At 40.9% G+C, this 23,567-nt stretch overlaps 1 protein-coding gene across 2 annotated transcripts in view; it reads right to left on the minus strand.

Annotated features, from left to right (window-relative positions):
- Positions 1–13,668, minus strand: part of DSC3 (desmocollin 3) — a 40,651-nt gene extending 26,983 nt beyond the window's left edge. For both annotated transcript variants that reach the window (XM_059893778.1, XM_059893779.1), the window contains exons 1-4: positions 13,600–13,668; positions 6,860–6,944; positions 5,077–5,276; positions 3,277–3,396 (exon numbers count right to left, since the gene is read on the minus strand). In XM_059893778.1, coding sequence (XP_059749761.1) covers positions 3,277–3,396; positions 5,077–5,276; positions 6,860–6,944; positions 13,600–13,668 — 474 coding nt within the window. The remainder of the gene's footprint in view (positions 1–3,276; positions 3,397–5,076; positions 5,277–6,859; positions 6,945–13,599) is intronic.
- Positions 13,669–23,567: the final 9,899 nt, after the last annotated feature.

The following is a 23,567-nucleotide window of genomic DNA, read 5'->3' on the forward strand; positions in this document are numbered from 1 at the left end:
CTTAGGGAGGGGAATTAACAAAAATTAAAAGAATGAGAATAAACAGGGAAGACTCTTCCCGGCAGAGGAAACAGGAAGTGCAAAACAACCAGACCAGGGTTGTTCCTGGAGTGTTCAAGGAGCAAGGAGGCCACTGTGGTTGGAATAGAGAGAACTAGGGGAAAAGGAAGTCGGAGAGGAGGACGAATGCAGTAATAGGGCCACGGCATGTAAGAGATTCCAAGGATATTGACTTCTGCTTGGAGTCAGACGGGGAGCCATTGGAGAATTTAGACAAGAGTAGTATCTGATTTATATTTTCGAAGGATAATTCTTGGTGTTCTGTTAAGATTAGACTTGGGTGGGCAGGTAAAGGAAGAAGCAGGAAGGCCATTTAGAAAGTTACTGCAAGAATTCAGGGGAGAGAGAACTGTTTGTTAGACCAGCATGGTAGCAATAGGGGTTGTGAGAAGTGGTTAGATTCTGGATATAATTTGAAGATACAGCCAACAGAATGTGCCAATGGGTTGGCTGCGTGGTGTGAAAACAGAAGTCAGGGATGACACTATGTCACAGTGGGTGCAAGTATCCCCTGATGTCTATTCTGCCTATCTTCCTTAGCATTAGAATGTACAGTTGAGCACAAGATTGCTTGGAAGAAAGACTTTTCTCAGTCTCCCTTGCAATTAGGTATGACCACACGAAAAAGTCAGGTCAATAGGGTGTGAGCAAAAATAATACATGCAGGATCCAGACTGTACTCTAGAAAGTGGAGGGGTGTTTCCCCTCATTGGGACGCAATGATGAGCCATCTTGAACCTGCAAGGATGGCCAAGCTTTAAAAGGAAAGAAGCCTGGGCCCCTGGTGATTTCTCAAATTAGAATCTCTTTACCAGATCACACATTGGCATGAAAGGACTAAATCTCTGTCATGCTTTAGCCACTATGATTTGAGATCTTGGTAAAATGTGGCTATAGCCTTATCCTATTATAATACAGGAATTAAAATTTAAACTATAAAGAATGGATGGATATGGTAAATTGGGGCTCAGCATCGATTTCATCTCCTTCTACTGTGTCCTCTCATAGTGTAGCTATTAGAAAGAGTCAGATAAAAACAAACCAAAAACTCTCCCTTTTCCAGGGTCTCTTGAAACGAGAGTTCTGAATTAAAATACAGACAGTCAGGTGTGCTTGCATGAAATTTGGAAGCCATAAGGGAGATAGATGCCTCCTTTTTGCTGCTTCTACTGTTTTTGCTGGCACTTTGTGGTGCAATTTTTTTTTCTTTTTTCCTGCAGCAGCAGAAGTTCTAGTGGTTTTTCACAGACTTTGTGGATGTTGAGAGACAGGATACAGACCAATCTTTTTGTGAACACTGATGGGAGCAGTTAAGATTGTTTTGGAGCTGCATTTGGAGGAGCAGCTTCCTGCCTGTGATGGTTCCTTGCCCAGTGCAGCTTCCTGACCATGGCAGTGGCACTTTAGCTCTAAAATGACTGGCTTCCCCATCATGAAGAAAGCAGTATGTCCCTTGGTTATAGATTCTGTTGGGTAACTAGGAGATTCGTTCCTGAAAATTCAACCTAAAGTTTGTTTCTTCAACCTTCGCAACAATTCTGTAAACTGTTTAATACACTATAGTAAATCCCTCTGTTAATTCCTTAAAGAGAATTGTGCTCTCCACAACTAAAACCTTACTGAACTGACTCTACTGCCCCAAGAACTGAAAGCATGGAGCTGCCATTAACTGAGAGGGGAGGATATTTCTTATAAGAAAACTCAAACATTTGATTTTTATATGTTAAGTTTGAAATGTCTACTGAAATTCCAAGTAGGAATATTAATTAGGCAGTTTGGGCTGGAGATATGAAGTCTTAAGTTTCCAATGTATAAAAAGTACTTCAAGCTATGAGGCTGGATGAGATCACTGAGAGAGTGAATATAAATAAACATTACACAAGGTTCATAGTCTGAGCCCTGGAGCTCTCCAAACTTAGAGATTGAGGGGTCAGGGTGGTGAGGGTTGTGGGGATGTGGGAATGAAGAAGAGCCAGCAAAACATATGAAGAAGGAGTGGCCAGTGAGAAAAGTGGAAAACTAGGTGAATGTTGTACTAGAAGTGACGTGAAGGAGGAGGGACAGGTCAGCTAAATCAAATGGACACACGTCAAGGAAATGAGGACTAGAAGTGATGACTGGTTTAACAGTGCAAAGACCAAAATTACCTCTGATCAGTATAAGTTTGGTAAACAGAAATCATTTCTTAAGATGCTTTCACCAGTGCTTAAAGTACAATAATCTAAGAGAAGAAACAAGGGTCCAGAACTGGATAGAATTCTCTACAAGTGTGAAAGACACTGGAAGCATAGTTAAAAACATAAACAAGTAGGACACGGGTGGCACCATTGGTATTAAACATCAACCACAGTAATAGAAATTTAAGGGAAAAAGGCAAGCACAATGCCATAGCCTCACCTCAGTCATTATTTCCATTGTGTATATTCCATTTGGATCTTTATGAAAAGTAAACCTGACCCTGCTTAAAAATGACTTGTTTTTAGGAAAAAGTTAAACTGTCTAGCAGAGCACACCTGGCCAATTCTGGGTGGACCCTACCTGCCTCTTCTGCCCCATCTCCCTGCTCCACGCCCATCACACACAGGAAGACTAAGCTCTGTGAGCTCCTGTGAGGAGCCATGCTTGTTTGCACCTCTGTCCCCCTCTCTTCTTCCACAATGATTTCCCTGCATGACACTCTCCCATCCTTCAGGCTTTAGCTCAGATGCCTCCCCCTCTAAGTCTTTTTTCTGTTTTTTACAGCATTTCAGCCCATGAGTTCTCAAATCACCCCAACCCAGCCCCATCTCAGCACTCATCATGCAGTATTGCGATCATTTGCCTATTTCTACCTTCCTCACTAGACTCATAAAATACATGAGAGCAAAGGCCATGACTAAATGTATTTCTAGCTTCAGTACTTAGAGCAGTGCCTTCCACAGGACAGGGTAGGTGCTCAATAGCCGGCTGCTAAGTGAATGAATAAACTAATAAAGATCATTTAATGGCTGTAGAGTCTTTCTCATATTATTATTATTAGTTTTTTAGTGATTTTCTAGTTTTTCTCATTATTAGTTTTCTAGTGATTTTCCCATTTTATGTACTTTTATGACTCTTCATGAATATCTTCAATCAAATCTGTTGATTTGTAAATGTTTAAAGAGTTATTAAAACCTGGACAAAACAGACTCTTGGAACTAATTTAGCAATCCCAATCAGAAGGAATGGAAAACCTACTCGTTGAAGGAACAAAGGGAAAGGGCCCGAGGAATTCTCCATCATTGAGGTGGGGATAGGCGCCCATCTCCTCTTGGAACGCCTGAGAACAGTCTCTTTAGTGTATCTCTTCCTCAGTACCTGAATTTAGAGAAAGAAAATTAACAATAAACAAAAGCATCACAGCCTACTTCATTGTAAAATAGTGGATGGACCATAAATCTAACACCTCTCTGGAGGCTCAGTGTCAGGAATTTCCATGCTGAAACTAAAGACCAGATAATAAGGTCTTCTTTGTGTTAGAAGGATAAGAGAGAATGTATCCATTGGGGCTTCCCTGGTGGTGCAGTCGTTAAGAATCTGCCTGCCAATGCAGGGGACACGGGTTCGAGCCCTGGTCCTGGAAGATCCCATATGCTGCGGAGCAACTAAGCCCGTGAGCCACAATTGCTGAGCCTGCATGCCGCAACTACTGGAGCCCGCGTGCCTAGAGCCCGTGCTCTGCAACAAGAGAAGCCACTGCAATGAGAAGTTCGTGCACCACAACAAAGAGTAGCCCCCGCGCGCCACAACTAGAGAAAACCCGTGTGCAGCAATGAAGACCCTACGCAGCCAAAAATAAATAAAATAAAATAAATAAATTTATTTAAAAAACAAAAAAAAAAACAAAAAAAAGAAAGAAAGAATGTATCCAGACTTTAACAGTTTCATGAACCAAAGAATTTCATTTCACATACCTTTCTAACACTGACCATACTTTCAGGTTAGGAAAATTATCACTGTACTCTCAGTTCTTCCCGTTGCATCCCAAAATGGGATGGAGAACACATCCTCTTTCAGACAATCTATAGACGGCACTTACTTGTTCTTTCTGCTAAAACCTCATGCTCTCAGGTGAACTATAGTAGATAATGCGTGTTCTTCATTGCCTGAACACTCTACCTGCACTGTCCAATATGGTAGCCGCAAGCCACATGTGACTATTTAAACTAATTAGAATTAAATAAAATATAAATTCCATCCTTCAGTTGTACTAGCCACATGCTAAGTATCAGTAGCCATTAATATTGGGTGACCACATCACACAGTGCAGATTACAGAACATTTCCATCACTGTAAAACATACTATTGGAGTTTTTAGTGATTTCCATCTAAGCAGTCATTTTAGCATTTAGATGACTTTTTCATTAATACACTTCACATCGATTAGTTGTAATCCAGTGAGTACTTTCACAATGGCATTCCTCATGACATGGAATTTAGAACTACAGTCAACAATCACTGAGTGGTGGCTAATACCATTCAGACGCATACATCCTCCAGGATTTCCATCCTATTTTAACATCAGAATCACTGTGGCACTTGAAATCAACCTCTTATTCACTGGGAACTACTGCACTTAATATTAATTTAACATGTACCTATTGACTGTGGGTCAGGTATAAATGAGACTATAAACACAAAAGGGATTGATTCATGCCCTTTAACAACTACAGGTAAATTGTTTGCCCTAATAAAAAATTCCCAATGCTACAACAGAGGGATAACCAAACTGACACTGGCATACAAAAGCAAGTAGACTTTAGAGGTGGAAGAAACCTTCACAGAGGAGGTGTCATTTAGATTTAACAAAGTAAGATCCAATGTCTAACCAGTGTTGAAAAGGGAAGGGGAAGGAGGGAAGGGAGGAGGAAGGAAGGGAAAGCAAACAGAAGGAAAGAGAAAAGATGAGGAAAATAAATCCTATTTTTTCTTTTGTCTTCTTTGCAATTTTTAATGAGAAGAAAAACATGCCTGAAAATATCAATGTACTTTGAATACCTTCTTCTGATGTTCCAGGAGCACAGGAATCTCTTTCTGTGTCTGTTTCTTTGAGTCAGAAAGCCATATGGTGAAAGATCTTTTCTCATCAGACAACACAACAGCATGGGCTGTGTATACTGACCCATCTTCTAGAACTCTGAAATCAGGATCACTGGATTGGATGCGGTCTGCAGATCCGAGGCACTCTTTCAAATTAACTGCAAGTAGGAATTTCCAAGTTGTAAAGTAAGAAACACATGCAAAAAGAAAAACAGTGTTAAAATAATTCATACAATCTTCTTCAAAATCCTGAAGTGAAATGAAATGAACCAATCACTCTGCATTTATCAAATATCTTAACAAGACTCTTTACATGTATTTTTAAAAAGTGATAATACTTTCTCTGTTAAAAAATGATAATTCTGGATTGTATATTTGTATTAAATAAGGTGTTTTAAACCTTTATATGCTTCTAACAGGCTTATGAAAATGATCTTCCTATTAAAGACGTCTGTGTGTTGCAATCATGACAAAGCTGAGCTACATGCCCCCCCACACACCTGGATAAACAAACAGAAAAGTTTTCCTTAACAATATAGTCTGAGTCTTTTAAGATACACCTGTGTTAAGCCAGAAGTTACACACAAAGAGTGACAGAGTGTATGAGTTTGGCAAATAGTCAAGTAAGAAAAATCTTTAAATTCTTCCCACGAGCACTTTTCTGTCACATCCCCCGACCCTCACCAACGCCCCTGGGGCCCACAGTTCTCTTCGTGTTCCTGTTCCTTGCCTTCCTGGGCTCCCCAGTGAAATTCTATGTGGAATCTTCTCCCCCTGAGAATTTTCCCAAGTGAAAAGTCATAAAATATGAGTATCATACAAGTGTTTTGATACTTATATCAAAAGTATCAAATCCATCCCATTCTTCCACTATCTGCTTTGACAGAAACCAAACTGATACGTTAATACACACTTAAGTAATAACCTAATACTCACTTAAGTAATATCATCTCAAAAGATTCATGTTACCCATGTATAGTGTTTTCACTTTAATCCAAATCTGTCACAGATGGAAACGTTAAGTCAAAATGAAGTGAACATATTTAGAAGTGATGACATATTTCTCTCGTGTTCACATTTTTAGCAGAGTGATAACCTCTGCTCTATTCCCCTGGAGGAACACCCCTGACTTCTCTTTACATCCTCTCCTTTCTTCCTTCCCAGAAATGGGACACTCTGTTGAAAATTAATGTGGTATCTCTGGGACAAGCTATATCTCTGAAAAAAACATGATGCTTTCCTCCAATATTCCCTGTACCACAGGGAAAGTCCACCTGGGCAGAGCTTCCCAGCTGTTGGGAAAGTTTGAGGTTCCCTAACTTCTCAAGTGTGCAAATGGCTGATTAAGCTCAGTTTTGAATGGAATAGCTCACCTTGTTATATTTCTCACTGCAGCTATGGCATTGATAAAAATACTGCTCTGATTCTCTCAGGTCCTTACCTATATCTCTCCGGTGCTTAGAATCCTAGAGTAATGAAAGGGCTACATTCTACATGTAATTCTTTATGTAATTTTTACTGTTAAAACATAACTGACTACAAAAGCATGGATTAGCACATGTTCATTAGAATCGATGACAGAATTCTACAGAGTTCTAAAGAACATAACATATATTTTAAACTTGACTTGTATCTAATTATTGGTTCAGGTTAATTCCAAAAGGCAAAGATTGGATAACATGCTCTTTCCAGCATAAGTAAATTAAATTTGTTTTAAAAACACTGTTTTGAAATTGCTCACCTCTGCCAACCACTTTGTCTGCCTCTAGTTTGGAAGGTGTATGAAATATCACCTTTTTGCAAGCTTCACAAGCAAAACTGAAGACCTAGGAAAAAATGGTCACATTAATACAGTATAGAATAAAGAACTAAGTTTTAGATATGCAAGATAAATAAGTCCTAGGGATCTACAGCTAGCAATACTGTATTGTATACTTAAAATTTTTGCTGAGAGTAAATCTTATGTTAAGTGTTCTTACCAAAAGAAAATAATAATAATATATAAAGAAGGTGAGAGGAAACTTGGAGGTAATGGATATGTTTATGGGATAGATGGTGATGATGTTCTCACGGGTACATACTTATCTCCAAGCTCATCAAGTGGTGTACATTGAATATGCACAGCTTTTTGTGTGTCCATTTCACCTCAATAACATAGTTTTTAAAAAAGAATAAAGAACAAAGCCATATGATCATCTCAATAGATGCAAGCAATTGTTAAAATCCAATGCCGACTTAAAATTAAAAACTTTCAACAGGGGCTTCCCTGGTGGCGCAGTGGTTGAGAATCTGCCTGCCAATGCAGGGGACATGGGTTCGAGCCCTGGTCTGGGAAGCTCTCACATGCCGCGGAGCGACTGGGCCCGTGAGCCACAACTACTGAGCCTGCGCGTCTGGAGCCTGTGCTCCGCAACAAGAGAGGCCACGACAGTGAGAGGCCCGCGCACCGCGATGAAGAGTGGCCCCCGCTTGCCGCAACTAGAGAAAGCCCTCGCACAGAAGCGAAGACCCAACGCAGCCAAAAATAAATAAATAAATTAATTAATTAATTAAAAAAAAAAAAAAAACAACTTTCAACAAACTAGGAATTCAAGAGATTTTGCTCAATGTGATAAAGGGCATCTATGAAAAACATCCTATTTAACAGAGAAAGACTGAATGCTTTCCTCTGACATAAAGAACAAGATAATGACGCCTACTCTCACCACCTCTATTCAACATTGTCCTGGAGGTTCTAGCCACGGCAATTACACACACACACAAATAAAATTAAAGGCATCCAGATTGGGAAAGAAGAAATAAAATAGTCTCTATTTTCAAATGATATGATCTAGTACATAGAAAATCCTAAGGAATCCACTAAAAACTATAAAAAAAAATAATACGTGGTTTCAGCAAGGTTGCAGGATACAAGATCAACATACAAAAACCGATTGTTTTCCTATATACTAGCAATAAAAAAATCTGAAAACAAAATTAAGCAAACAATTCTATTCACAATAGATATCCCATCTTCATAGATTAAAAGACGTATTCCCAAAATTCATCTAACAGATTCAATGCACTCCCTATTGAAATCCCAAATAGCTTTTTTTGCAGAAATTAAAATTCAATCCTTGAGGAAATGCAAGGGACCCAAAGACCCAAATAAACTTGAAAAAGAACAAAGTTGAAGGATTTCCCAATTTCAAAACTTACTATAAAAATACAATAATCAAGGCAGAGTGGTACTAGTGTAAGGACAAACATATAGATGAATGGAATGGAACTGAAATTCCATAAATAGGCCCTTACATATTTAAAAATACATTATTGGTTTTGTTTGCTGCCACTTATTTTAATATTTCAAATATATGTCCACAAGTAAGATCAGCCTACTACTTTTCAACTTCATACCATCCTCATAAAATGTGTTCGGGAGAGTTCCACTTTTTTCTGTTCTTTGAAACAATGTATATAAGGTAGAGATTATCTGTTCCATATAATTATGGAAAAATTCACCTATCTCAGGTCTGGGCTTGATGGATATGACAGTGTGTGTATGTGGAGACATTTGGCTTCTAATTCAGTGTCTTTATAAGTCTATTTACAGTTTGTATACCTCCTCGAGTCAATGTTGGTAATTTGTGTCTTGTAGAAAATTGCCTATTTTGTCTCTTTTCAAATGAACTAGAATAATATATTATTATCTACTTTTTAAAACATCTGTCCTCTCCATAACTGTGCCTCTTTTTATTGCTAATATTGTCTTATCTGTGCCTTCTCTATTTTTCACTTGTTCAATCATAGCAGGTTGGTCTATACTTTCAAATGATAGCGTTTGGTTTTGCTAATCCTCTATATTACTTGTTTCTTTTTCCTTTTTTAACTGTTCTTCATAAGATATATTCTAAGTACACGTGTATTTTAAGAAATAATAAAAGAAACACTAGGGCACTTACCTTCAAAGTTAAGAAATAAAACATTACTATTATTTTCAAAGTCCCTATATAACTGCATTTTCTTCCTGACTTCAACCTCTCCAAATTCAGGTAACCACTAATGAATGATATTTTTTTGTAAATCATTTACTTCCCCATTTCTGCTTAATTTTATCCCATGAGTATGTTTCCCTAAAGAAGATTGGTTTGTTTTGCCAACTTTAGGCTTTAAATATATGTAGTCATATGCTAATTATATGCAACTTGATTTCTTTCCTCAAATTATGTTTGTGAAATGGATCCATGCTGAATATATAGCAGCAGTCCATTCATCTTCGTCGCTGTATAGTACATCACTGGAAAGCATGTACAATTAATTCATTAATATAAGGGATTGATATTGGAAAGGATGATATTCATATATAGATTTCAGTTATGCCATGTTTCCTGAATTATAAAGAAATCTGATACTATGTTTGTGGGCATTGGATATATTACTGAAAATAAAGTAAAAAAATAAAATAAAGTAAAACCACCATTAGATTAGCAATGATGAACTAATGACTTTTAAAGTTATTTTAAAAGTAACTTTTGGGGGCTTCCCTGGTGGCGCAGTGGTTGAGAATCTGCCTGCTAATGCAGGGGACACGGGTTCGAGCCCTGGTCTGGGAAGATCCCACATGCCGCGGAGCAACTAGGCCCATGAGCCACAATTGCTGAGCCTGCGCGTCTGGAGCCTGTGCTCCGCAACAAGAGAGGCCGCGATAGTGAGAGGCCCGCGCACCGCAATGAGGAGTGGCCCCCGCTTGCCACAACTAGAGAAAGCCCTCGCACAGAAACGAAGACCCAACACAGCCTTAAATAATTAAATAAATAAATAATCAAATAATTAAATAAATAAAAGAATGGCAAGTAACTTAAAAAAAAAAAAAAAGTAACTTTTGTACAGATGAGTGCCCAACAAAAAAAATACAACATACAAAAAAATTTTTAAAGATTAATGAATTATGGATTGAGTATTTGAGTTATAAAAGAATTTATTTTAATGAAGAACCCTCCAGGACAACTTTAAATATCTGACATAAAACTTAGAGTTGCGAGCAACTTTATATTAAAATGTAACAAATTAAGTTTTAAAAATTGATAATATAAAGTATTATCTACTCTAGTCTGGGAGAAATGAATTGCTTTGTTTCACTTTACAGTACTGTCCAAATTGTATTAATTGTATCATACAAAGCTTATCATACAAATCATTAAATCCTGATAGAACTATCTAATGCCAAAGGGAGAGTGAAAACACAGGCATACCTGCCAGTGTTTCATTTTTGTGCTGTTGTTCAGTTTTAGAGTGAATACGCAAGGTAGGCTTTCTAAAATAACACCTTTTTCAATAGAGGAAAAAGAAGCCAAAGAACAGAAATTTATATAGTATCTGAAACATAAAGGAGATCTTGACTGAGCATATCGGTTACAGAATTTTCAATTCGTCGTTTCTCCTGTGGACACTAGCCACCTTCAAGACGGAAATCTTACCTTTCAAGTTCTTACCACCCTGAATTGTAAGATTTACCTTTCTGTATTCTCAGTGCTTTGATGAGTCTACTAAATTTCTTTCTAACCAAACTCTGTATGATGGGATTCTAGTTAAATGGAAAGTATGATTAGCTACAGGTCACCAGAGATGTCATATATGGGGTGGCAACTGCCACAAGGATTACAACAGGGCCAAAAAATGTGCACAGCTTACATGTATTTAGTGACTCAGAGAGTGCTGTACCATTTAGCTGTATCTCAATATAAGCACCAATAATCTCCATTAAAGAAGGTCGGTGATAATGCATTGATATAAATATATACTACAACTCTGACTTCCTTAAGATCGTGGTTTTGAAATAAACTAGTTTGCATTTATTTCTTTTATTTGTCCTAAGCTTTTTTCCCCCACTAATGCAAAAGATAATAGAAGGTATTATACTCACTTTTATTTTAAAAATTGAATATGTCAAATGTTATCAAGAACAATAATAACAAAAAGTCTGTTAAAGGAGTCACATTATTCTCAAATGCTATAAAGTCTGAAAAGATAGAATGCCCGTTTGTCAACATAGGTTGCAGGCAGAATTTCACATACTCCAAGGGGAACAGCATGTTATGTTATAAAGAAAAATACTATTTTAATTCCTTTTGAAGAGCCCTTTTAGCAAGTGATCGATTAACCATGTCCAAGTACATACCATTTATAATATATAATGGTAAATATAATGCCCAAAGTGGATTTGATATGGCAAACAATATTCAGCACACATATAAAAGGATCTCCTTATTTATAACAGGGCAGAAGACATCTGAGCAACTGAGCTAATGTGAATTAGTTTTCACCATTCCTAACAATTTTGCTACTTTAAAAGGAGAAACATTTTAAGAGATACTCAGTGCTTTCAACAATAATGGGATGATCTGACACGTTTCTTTTCTAGTTTCCCCCTCTCCTTTCTTCCTTTTCTTTGTATATGTGTGTGGGAGGATGATTAGGAATGGTAGTTAATTGTAGCAGTTTGGAGTATACTGAGGATAGAAAGGTGGGAAAGGGATGCAGATTCAGGAGAAAAGTGCAGAAGGGAAGATTCCACAACCTATGGGACAGCTCAGTGGGAAAGCTAACACCTTAAAAGTCTCAGTTTTCTGTTAAAGACTTGCTTTGAAGAGCTCTCTTCAAACAAAGAATTGTCTCTGAGAGATCCATTAAGGGATCCATAAAATGAAAACTGCGTTTCTAAAATGTTATGCCCTTAATATTATACTGAAAAGTGGAGAGTCCTAGGAGTCAAAAGGAAATACAGATATAGGATGGTCAACAGAAGTCTTAACTTATCCATCTGGACAGAAATTGAAGTTGTCTGTAAACTGAGGATTGCAGGTGAAAGAAATTATTCTATATACACTCTCTAGTATTCAAGTCTCCAGATAGACCATTTAATCTAAACTTTAGGCAATTCTTTGAAAAAATAATCCTAAACGAGGAAGTCATACACTAAAGCTGATGCTATCCTTGTTTAGATATACAGGCACCTTCCTGCCTTGCCGCGCCCCAGTACTCCCACCACCGCACCCTGGCCACCCGGACAGCTCCTTGCATTCCACGCCCTCCCCTCCAGCGAATACACGAGAAATCTTGAGAACACAGCACCTCCTCTTTTTGTTCTCCCCATTCCGGGATTCCTTTCACAGGGAAAACACAAAACACTAAATTCACGCTTTTAAACATATTAGCTGGAAACACTTAGAAAGATGTCACAAAAGAGCACACTTTGAGAGCAGTTCCCACTTGTAAAGAGTCATTTCTCAGCTCATTTTGTTGGAACACCTGCCTGACAGGTCGACGCCCTCATCTGTACAATTCCTTGTCCATAAATATATCTTAGATCATAACTACTAATCCATTATTCATAAGTCGATGATTCAGAGAGGTCAAAGCTTGCACCCACATGCCCTGCTTGGGGGCAGAAGAGCAGCAAGAATCCAAGTAGCCAGAGTCGACCTGCTCCCGAGCCAGGCTGGTCCTCTCGCCACCGGACCAAGCGCGGGGCAGTCGGGGGTTCGCAGCTTCTTCCCAGAGCACGTCTTGAGCGCAGCCGTGGTCTCGCCCGCAGCTCCGCGTAATCGCACAGAGTTCCCGATATTTTGCTTTGTGTCTCGCGAGTTATCCGAGACTTGTCCGTACCTTCTTCTCGGGGTGGATCTCATCTTGGGGCTCAGGTTTCCTGGGCACAGAAGACCCCAGGCTGGGCTCTGGGCTTGCGCAGTCCTGCCTGGAGCCGGACAAAGAACCACCCAATCCCACGCCTCTCCCAACACTCCTCTCAGCCTGATTCTATCCCCTCTGCCCCACCCCACTCCCCCCATTACACCGCCGACCCAATCCCCATCCTTAATCGAGCCGCGCACGCCCTCGTGCCCCAGGTACACTCCGGGTGGCCAGCGGGGATGGACCGCTCCGGTGAGCTGCTTCAACGGAGGCAAAACCTGGAAGCCGTTTTTCAGAGGTAACTCGACGCCGGGACCCAGGGGCACCGCTCCAACCCCTCCTCTCACCAGCGTCCCCATCCCAGGGGACCCTGGGGTAGGGGGTCAGCCCCTGTAACTCACTCAGGGATCCTCCAAAACCTAACCCAATACTCTTCTTCGCTCTCTACCCAAACCCACCCCAACCATCATCACCAGCCCTAGGAGCCAGGAAAGGAGCGCGAGCCCCAAGCCGGCCCACTCGCCACGGCGCACGAGAGAGCTCAGCGAAGCGGGAGCCCATCCTGTAATTCAAACAGTCGAACAAGTCCGAAACAAAACCCTCAGTCCGGAACCGTCCCTCCAGGACTCGTTTCCCATCCTCATCCCTCAGAGCCCGAATCTGGCTCGTCTGTGCCCGCCCCCCCAAGATGGAGCTGAGGTCACCGCTTCGCCCCCACCGCTCCCCCCCGCAGGACCAGGGCCCATTCGCCCCCCTGCCGCATCCCGGCTCCGGGTAGGTGGTCGCGCCCCACCCCGCCCGGGCTCCACTCACCACAAGGGTCAGCAGTAGCTGTCTGCAGAGGGCTCCGCGCAGGGAGCTCCGGGGCCCGGTGGCTGCCATCGCGGGGGGCGCGGGGCCGGGGAGGAGGACGCAGGCACCGGGTGGGACGCAAGAGACCAGAGCCCGCCGAGGTGCAGCGGTGCGGAGGTGCGCTTCTTTCAGCTGCTCGTTACGTCGCCCGGGCCTTTTTCAGGCTTGCCTGCCCGAGAGCGTTTTCACTCCTGAGACAGGATTGGACTCGGGAGACGCCGCGCCGCCCCTCGTTTTTTCTCAAGTTTTATCACCGCGAGAGCCTCTGGGGAGCTGCCCAAGCCTGCCCTTAGGCTTCTCGGAGGCCGCGCGGGGTGCTCGCTCGCGGGAAAGCTGTCCAGGCCACCCCTTCTCTGCCAGCTCTCCCACGCCCCGACCATCTCCCCCCACCCCCACCCCACCGGCTGCCACGCCTTCCGCCCAAATCTCAGTGGCGTCTTCCTCGCAGATGCTGCTTGGCGCATTCCTACTGCAGAACCCAAAACCGCCTGCAGGGATCCCTGCCCCAACACGGGCGCTCCTGGGTGCCAGCAACACCCTTGTCATTGGACCAGCGGATCCTCCCTTCAACACCTGATCAAATGCTGGGCAAAGTCTCCTGGTCAATGCAAAATACATGTATTCTTCCCAAATTTGACTCACATGATAAGATAAAGGACGGCAGGGGAAATTATCCCAAGAGGCATGAATAAGCTGACACTTGTTATACCAGAAATTAAAAGCAAATAAAGGAAATTCTGATATCTTACCATTTTCACGCACCCAAAATATGAGGGATTACACTCAAAGCTTTCATTTCCTGCCAATCTCGTGGCCTTATCTGAGTCTTCTAAGAATTTGTTCTTCTTATATGAAATTATTGATTTGAGTAATTACCTGGTAATTGTACTAAGACGCAATTTTTCAGTTTGTGGTAAAAGAAAAATCTACCACACAAAAGCTTCTAGTATAAAATGAGGCTTCCAGATTCAATATCATTCGACAAATGTTTATCACTGCCCAGAGCTGCACAGGCACTGGGGCTGGAGGAAAGGAAATGCACAAAACCCAGTTCCTGCCCAAAGCAATTCAAAGTCTACGAGGGAAGAATAAAGGCATTCATCATAGCCCAGTATGCTAAACCTTTAATAGAGAAGAAGCTTACAGCACTAGGGCACATTCCTTTGTTTCTCTCTAGACTGAGTTTTGTGTCCTCTAAGGCCCCACCTACTAGACTCAGGATGAACTCCCTCTTACATATGTGTTGTTGCTTCTTAAAGTCCATGCACAAGTTCCAAGGTCAGGACCCTCAGACACTGCAGATTAATCAGAGAAGGCACTAAGGCCTTCATTCATCCCACCCTGGTCACCCCAATAGGCTGCTTGTTTAAACCATGTGTTTCCCTAAAACTCACAGGCCTAAGCTCTCAGGACTCAGACCCTAAGCTGAGCTTCCCAGTCCCATCTCTGAGGCATCCAAGACTCCTATGCACCCATCAGAGATCCTGTTTCACCTCTGGAGGCCTCGTATGGAAGAACTCTTCCAACCTCAGAGAACGCTCTCCACGCTTCACTCCAACCATTTTCACCTCCCATCCTCCAGACCCTCACCTTGACCCATGACCTCAAGACCAGCCTTTCAAAGTGTCCTCTGGCCCCAGGCCGACTTTAGAAACAAGCCAGGATGATAGTTCTTATCAGAAAGCAAATTGGCTGGCACTTGATTTTGGACCCTCAGCCTCCAGAACTAAATAATGCCTGAGATAAGAAACAACAGAGAAAAGGAGAAGGGTAAGAGCATGTTTGGGGCAAAGACGATAGTAATAGCCCTAGTGGAGCTCTCAGGAGTCTTGTGAGGGTTTCCCACATCAAGGAAATAGAAAGGAGTTTCTTCAGAACCACTGGATGGAAGACCTTCTGTGCTGAGAATTAGGTTAGAAAGGTAGTCTCCTAACAAACCAGGCTCAGGAGTTGAATTTCATCCTAGAAGAGATGGAGAACCGTCCCCTCAATCCGCAAGAAAGATGATCACTTTGGGTGAGTTAATGGGCTCATTAACTTCATTAATGAACCTGTTTCTGCCATGATATAGCTTTTCCTTAATATTTAGGGAATAAAAGATTTGAAATGTTTTTCTTTATGCTCAGTAGCCCTAGTTTTCAGTGATTTCAACTTTGTCTAATAGAGTCTGACCTGATTACTACTGTCTTCCATGTGACTAAAACCATAAGATAGCTATCATTTGCTGTATAATTAAGGCGATTGTTAAACCTACTGACTATATATGACAGTTACTCTGAGCTTCTATGTTTAACTTCTCCAAAATAAAAATTATAGGAATCTATTCCAGAAATAGTGTAAGAAAGCATATTGGTGATATTTTCTATTTGTATTGTAAAATTCTAGGTGCAATATGAATATTGAATAATAACAATATGGAATATAACTATCTTGGAATTTCCTGTTTTGCTAAGACATGTATTTGTCCACCATGAGTATATTAAAGTCCTAATAAAAAGCAATGTGTTTTTATAATTTAGAAAAGAATCTTCATAGGCAGTTATAATTATAAATATGACTTGAAGACAAATTTAAAAATTGCTTTTATTTTTCCTGTGGAGATTACAATTTTAAATGAAATTGTTGAAAATTTATTTAAAACATGAGCTTTAGTTTGAATATAGTTAGAACTGGATGCCTTCTAGAATAAAATTAATTTTAAATCATCATGAGACATCATAAAGCGTAAAGAGTTATTCTGAAATATCTTTATTTTAATACCCTGTACCCCAAACTGGAAAGTCAGTTGGAAGTCACTACTAAAAGAATAATGTACAAAAATGGGAAAGAAATATTATTTTTCCTTGTTATCTTCTTAGTTTGAGGGTAAGAGCAGCAATAAATAGAAGATCAAAAATGGAAGGTGATCTTAAGCTAACGTATAAAACTTCAGGGATCCAGGTGAATTGACAAATTTTCAGTAGAAAGCAAACTTAAGATCATTAGGAAGAGTTCTCTGTATCTAGGAGGAATCTCTGGCCACAGAAAGGGTAAAGACCCTAGGAGCTGGGAGCCGACTCCTAGCCCACTGAGAAGGCTGCTTTGCACAACTCCGCACCCACAGGTGCTGGTCTCACACACCCACTCACCTCAGTGGTTTATGTGGGCGGTGACACCGCAAATGTGGGTCCCCTCACACACGCCTATAAAACACAACCAGTACAACTGTATGATGTTTGGAACAAATTTGCTGGTAAGGGAAGAGATATTTATGAAAAGCTTAAATTAAAACCAAGTAAAAGTTTCATGTTGAATAGTCCTAATAGTGACACAGAATGAGTTCTGCCCTGAGACGTTAGCTCAGAAGCATCTGTAGAATATTATTTAGGGTAAATAGTCATGGTAATGAACAGTATTCGAACAAATTGCTTGCTGGAGCAAGAGTGGGAAATACTGTACAAACATGTACTCAAATGCCAGGAGCGTTCTCAGACTTAATTTTTAGAAATTAGCTCCCCTTCGTGTATCCACTTGCTCTTTTAGAGAAGGCTCTTCCCTGGTGCTTGGCAACTGGGCGGTCGGATTCTCTCATCTCCACTGCTGTTTTTCTCTAAGAGTACTAAACTCTGCTACTGCCCTTCCAGCCTCCAGGAGAGTTTGCTGCTTTTCCTGTACCACCTTTCCCAAAGTGTGGCCATAGGTCCTCCACTAATTTCCCACAGCGCCGCTAAGAACGGCCTAGATTTTTTTTTTTTTTTGGTCATTTATAAAGACTGCTGGAGACAGTTGAAGTGAAGAGTAACCTGTAATATTGCATTGCTGCTCAGGACGAGAGCCATCCCGCAATCCCCATCAACCTCATGGCAAGCACCCCTCCCAGCTCTATTTCCACCCCCATGGAAATGCTCCAGGAAACAAAGAGAACCTCGAGCCTAGACCAGAATGAGCCCTGGCCTCCCAGGGAACAGAAGTTTATCTTTCCTCCTTTTCTGTGCTGTGTCCTTACTCCTGAGGATTAATTTCTACCCAGAGTGATTGACAGTAGGATTACCCATTCCTTTCCGGAGAAAACACTCCCAGCCACAGAGGTGTGACCTTTCACTCTAACCTTGCAACAAACATTCAAAAATTGAACATTTGTACATCTCTCAAATTCAGAAATATCCAGTTTAAGTAACACCATGATAATAGTCCAATCCGGATAGGGTGTGCCAGGCTCAGAAAGGCTCCCTTTCAGTCTCTCCTTATTAATAAATGATGCAAGAACTATTACAATGGTTTTACTCTTCCTCCACGGAAATCTTCAGACGCCCTGACAAATAGCCTCTCTTCTGCAAACAGGCCTTTCAAGGAGAGAGGAATGGTCTCCTGGTGACTTCTCACCAGGCTGGAAGGAAGACGGATTTCCACACAGACAACAACTCCGTTGTGTGAGTGATGACTTCTTACATTAACTAGACAAACCCAGGGTAACAAAGCCCTGCTACAGGGTCAATTTAGTCCCTCTCATCTTGGAATCATCCCATAATCCTTCGCTTCACGTCAGCGTGAAAGTCTCCTCCCACCGGGTGAGGCTTTAGTTTCTCCTGTATGTTCTCACGTCGCCAGGAGAGCGCATTGTGTACATCAGTTGTTCAAAGAGCATTACTCATGGAGGAAGGCTACAGGTGTGAATGGTCCAACTTCCAGATCCCATGTGTCATTCATCTGATTCATTGGCCCGTCAGTCTTCTTTTTTCCCGGAAGTTTAGGAGGACCATCCCTCAAAATCAGCTTGGGGAAGTGGCAGACCCCCAGCTCAGATGCCTATCAGCTAGCCCAGGAGTGGAGAAGCAGATTTTCCCACCAGTTCTCTATGGGCAGTAAATTATTTAATTCAGCAGTTATTATTTATTGTTCTTAATTGTTGATTTTATTTTAAATTATCTACTCATTAATTTTATTTACTCAAGATTTATTCATCTTGATTTGTTTTCTTCTTTTCAGCCTGCCCAGTTTCCCAAGCCCTTCTGTCACTAGATAAGGAATAGCTTTCTACCAATTAGCTACTTAGTGTTCACTGAACAAGCCAAACACCAAGGTTCTTTTCTTGCACTGCTTTCAAGCATCATACTTGTGTTTGCCTTTCAACATTATGATAAGCTGCACTTTTCCCTAATTGATAAGTTCTAGTCTTAACTTACACACATCTGTGTAAGGTTATACCAGATCCCTATTCCTCTAAACAACCCTAATGCAGGGGTCTTACCTGAATGTTAAAGGAAAAAGAGAGAGAGAAGCTAGAAATATTCCTAGTAGGCACGTAGGCATATCCCAGAAAGGCTATTTTGTTGTCCCTTTCTCCTAAGGTTGCAGTGTTCTTGACATGTGCAATAAAATTGGCTGTTTCTCCCAGATTCCAAGTTCTGTTTGGATAGTGGTCAGAGAAAGACTTGATCTTAACTATAATATTTCACTTTAAAAATGAGAATCTCTGACTAAAATCACCCTTTCAGGCCCCCAAAGTAATAAATAGTACTTTTAGATATCTCAAAATAAATGATTCCAAACTCACAGAGGAGTCATCCTTAAGAACTTTATTTCCTACTCAAAACAATGTTAAGTAGAGCCCTGAACCAAGATGGTGGAGTAGAAGGATGTGCTCTCACTCCCTCTTGTAAGAACACCAGAATCACAACTAGCTGCTGGACAATCATCAACAGGAGGACACTGGAACTCACCAAAAAAATACCCCACATCCAAAGACAAAGGAGAAGCCACAGTGAGATGGTAGGAGGGGCACAATCACAGTGAAATCAAATCCCATAACTGCTGGGTGGGTGACTCACAGACTGGAGAACATTTATACCACAGAAGTCCACCCACTGGAGTGAGGGTTCTGAGCCCCACGTCAGGCTTCCCAACCTGGGGGTCTGGCAACGGGAGGAGGAATTCCTAGAGAATCAGACTTTGAAGCCTAGTGGGATTTGATTGCAGGCCTTCAACAGGACTGGGGGAAACAGAGACTCCACTCTTGGAGGGCACACACAAAGTAGTGTGTGCATCGGGACCCAGGGGAAGGAGCAGTGACCCCAGGGGAGACTGAACCAGACCTACCTGCTAGTGTTGGAGGGTCTCCTGCAGAGGCGGGTGGCTGTGGCTCACCGTGGGGACAAGGACACTGGCAGCAGAAGTTCTGGGAAGTAGTCCTTGGCGTGAGCCCTCCCAGAGTCTGCCATTAGCCCCACCATAGAGCCCAGGTAGGCTCCAGTGTTGGGTTGCCTCAGGCCAAACAACCAACAGGGAGGGAACCCAGCCCCAACCATCAGCAGCCAAGCGGATTAAAGTTTTACTGAGCTCTGCCCACCAGAGCAACAGTCAGCTCTACCCACCACCAGTCACTCCCATCAGGAAATTTGCACAAGCCTCTTAGATGGCCACATTCACCAGAAGGCAGACAGCAGAAGCAAGAAGAACTACAATCCTGCAGCCTGTGGAACAAAAACCACATTCACAGAAAGATAGACAAGATGAAAAGGCAGAGGGCTATGTACCAGGTGAAGGAACAAGATGAAACCCCAGAAAAACAATGAAATGAAATGGAGATAGACAACCTTCCAGAAAAAGAATTCAGAATAATGATAGTGAAGATGATCCAGGACCTCGGAAAAAGAATGGAGGCAAAGGTCGAGAAGATGCAAGAAATGTTTAACAAAGACCTAGAAGAATTAAAGAACAAACAAACAGAGATGAACAATACAATAACTGAAATGAAAACTACACTAGAAGGAATCAATAGCAGAATAACTGAGGCAGAAGAATGAATAAGTGACCTGGAAGACAGAATGGTGGAATTCACTGTTGTGGAAGAGAATAAAGAAAAAAGAATGAAAAGAAATGAAGACAGCCTAAGAGACCTCTGGGACAACATTAAACACAACAACATTCGCATTATAGGGGTCCCAGAAGGAGAAGAGAGAGAGAAAGACAAGAGAAAATATTTGACGAGATTATAGTTGAAAACTTCCCTAACATGGGAAAGGAAATGGCCACCCAAGTCGAGGAAGCGCAGTGAGTCCCATACAGGATAAACCCAAGGAGAAACACGCCGAGACACATAGTAATCAAATTGGGAAAACTTAAAGACAAAGAAAAAATATTGAAAGCAGCAAGGGACAAATGACAAATAACATACAAGGGAACTCCCATAAGGTTAACAGCTGATTTCTCAGCAGAAACTCTACAAGCCAGAAGGGAGTGGCAAGATATACTTAACATGATGAAAGGGAAGAAGCTACAACCAAGATTACTCTACCCGGCAAGGATCTCACTCAGATTTGATGGAGAAATCAAAAGCTTTACAGACAAGCAAAAGCTAAGAGAATTCAGCACCACCAAACCAGCTCTACAACAAATGCTAAAGGAACTTCTCTTAGTGGGAAACACAAGAGAAGAAAAGGACCTAAAGGAACAAACCCAAAACAATTAAGAAAATAGTCATAGGAACATACATATCGATAATTACCTTAAACGTGAATGGATTAAATGCTCCAACCAAAAGACACAGGCTTGCTGAGTGGATACAAAAACAAGACCCATATATATGCTGTTTACAAGAGACCCACTTCAGGGACACATACAGACTGAAAGTGAGGGGATGGAAGAAAGATATTCCAGGCAAACGGAAATCAAAAGAAAGCTGGAGTAACAATACTCATATCAGATAAAATAGACTTTAAAATAAAGAATGTTACAAGAGACAAGGAAGGACACTACATAATGATCAAGGGATCAATCCAAAAAGAAGACATAACAATTATAAATATATATGCACCCAACATAGGAGCACCTCAATACATAAGGCAACTACTAACAGCTATAAAAGAGGAAATCGACAGTAACACAATCATAGTGGGGGATTTTAACACCTCACTTACACCAATGGACAGATCATCCAAAATGAAAATAAATAAGGAAACAGAAGCTTTAAATGACACAATAGACCAGATAGATTTAATTGATATTTATAGGACATTCCATCCAAAAACAGCAGGTTACACTTTCTTCTCAAGTGCGCACTGAATCTTCTCCAAGATAGATCACATCTTGGGTCACAAATCAAGCCTCAGTAAATTTAAGAAAATTGAAATCATATCAAGCATCTTTTCTGACCACAATGCTATGAGATTAGAAATCAATTACAGGGGAAAAAACGTTACAAACACATGGAGGCTAAACAATACGTTACTAAATAAACAAGAGGGGCTTCCCTGGTGGCGCAGTGGTTGAGAATCTGCCTGCTAATGCAGGGGACACGGGTTCGAGCCCTGGTCTGGGAAGATCCCACATGCCACGGAGCAACTGGGCCCGTGAGCCACAACTACTGAGCCTGCGCGTCTGGAGCCTGTGCCCCGCAACGGGAGGGGCCGCGATAGTGAAAGGCCCGCGCACCGCGATGAAGAGCGGCCTCCGCACCGCGATGAAGAGTGGCCCCCACTTGCCGCAACTAGAGAAAGCCCTCACACGAAAACTAAGAGACCCAACACAGCCATAAATAAATAAATAAATAAATAAATAAAGTATTAAAAAAAAAAAAAAAAAAAGGCTCACAGGTTAAAATTTAAAAAAAAAAAAAAAAAAAAAAAAAAATAAACAAGAGATCAATCACTGAAGAACTCAAAGAGGAAATCAAAAAATAGCTAGAGAGAAATGACAATGAAAACACGACAATCCAAAACCTATGGGATGTAGCAAAGCAGTTCTAAGAGGGAAGTTAATAGCTATACAAGCCTCCTCAAGATACAAGAAAAATCTCAAATAAACAATCTAACCTTACACCTAAAGGAACTAGAGAAAGAAAAACAAACAAAACCCAAAGTTAGCAAAAGGAAAGAAATCATAAAGATCAGGGAAGAAATAAATGAAATAGAAACAAGGAAAACAATAGCAAAGATCAATAAAACTAAAAGTTGGTTCTTTGAGAAGATAAACAAAATTGATAAGCCATTAGCCAGACTCATCAAGAAAAAGAGGGAGAGGACTCAAATCAATAAAATCAGAAATGAAAAAGGAGAAGTTACAACAGACACTGCAGAAATACAAAGCATCCTAAGAGACTACTACAAACAACTCTATGCCAATAAAATGGACAACCTGGAAGAAATGGACAAATTCTTAGAAAGGTAGAACCTTCCAAGGCTGAACCAGGAAGAAACTGAAAATATGAACAGACGAATCACAAGTAATGAAATTGAAACTGTGATTAAAAATCTTCCAACAAACAAAAGTCCAGGACCAGATGGCTTCACAGGTGAATTCTATCAACCATTTAGAGAAAAGTTAACACCCATCCTTCTCAAACGCTTCCAAAAAATTGCAGAGGAAGGAATACTCCCAAGCTCATTCTATGAGGCCACCATCACCCTGATACGAAAACCAGACAAAGATACTACAAAAAAAGAAAATTACAGACCAATATCACTGATGAATATAGATGCAAAAATCCTCAACAAAATACTAGCAAACAGAATCCAACAACACATTAAAAAGATCATACACCATGATCAAGTGGGATTTATCCCAGGGATGCAAGAATTCTTCAATATATGCAAATCAATCAATGTGATACACCATATTAACAAATTGAAGAATAAAAACCATATGATCATCTCAATAGATGCAGAAAAAGCTTTTGACAAAATTCAACACCCATTTATGATAAAAACTCTCCAGAAAGTGGGCATAGAGGGAACCTACCTCAACATAATAAAGGCCATATACAACAAACCCACCGCAAACATCATTCTCAATGGTGAAAAACTGGAAGCATTTCCTCTAAGATCAGGAACGAGACAAGGATGTCCACTCTCACCACTATTATTCAACATAGTTTTGGAAGTCCTAGCCACGGCAATCAGAGAAGAAAAAGAAATAAAAGGAATCCAAATTGGAAAAGAAGTAAAACTGTCATT

This window comes from Balaenoptera ricei, chromosome 14 (assembly GCF_028023285.1).
Source record: "Balaenoptera ricei isolate mBalRic1 chromosome 14, mBalRic1.hap2, whole genome shotgun sequence".
NCBI classification, from domain to species: domain Eukaryota; kingdom Metazoa; phylum Chordata; class Mammalia; order Artiodactyla; family Balaenopteridae; genus Balaenoptera; species Balaenoptera ricei.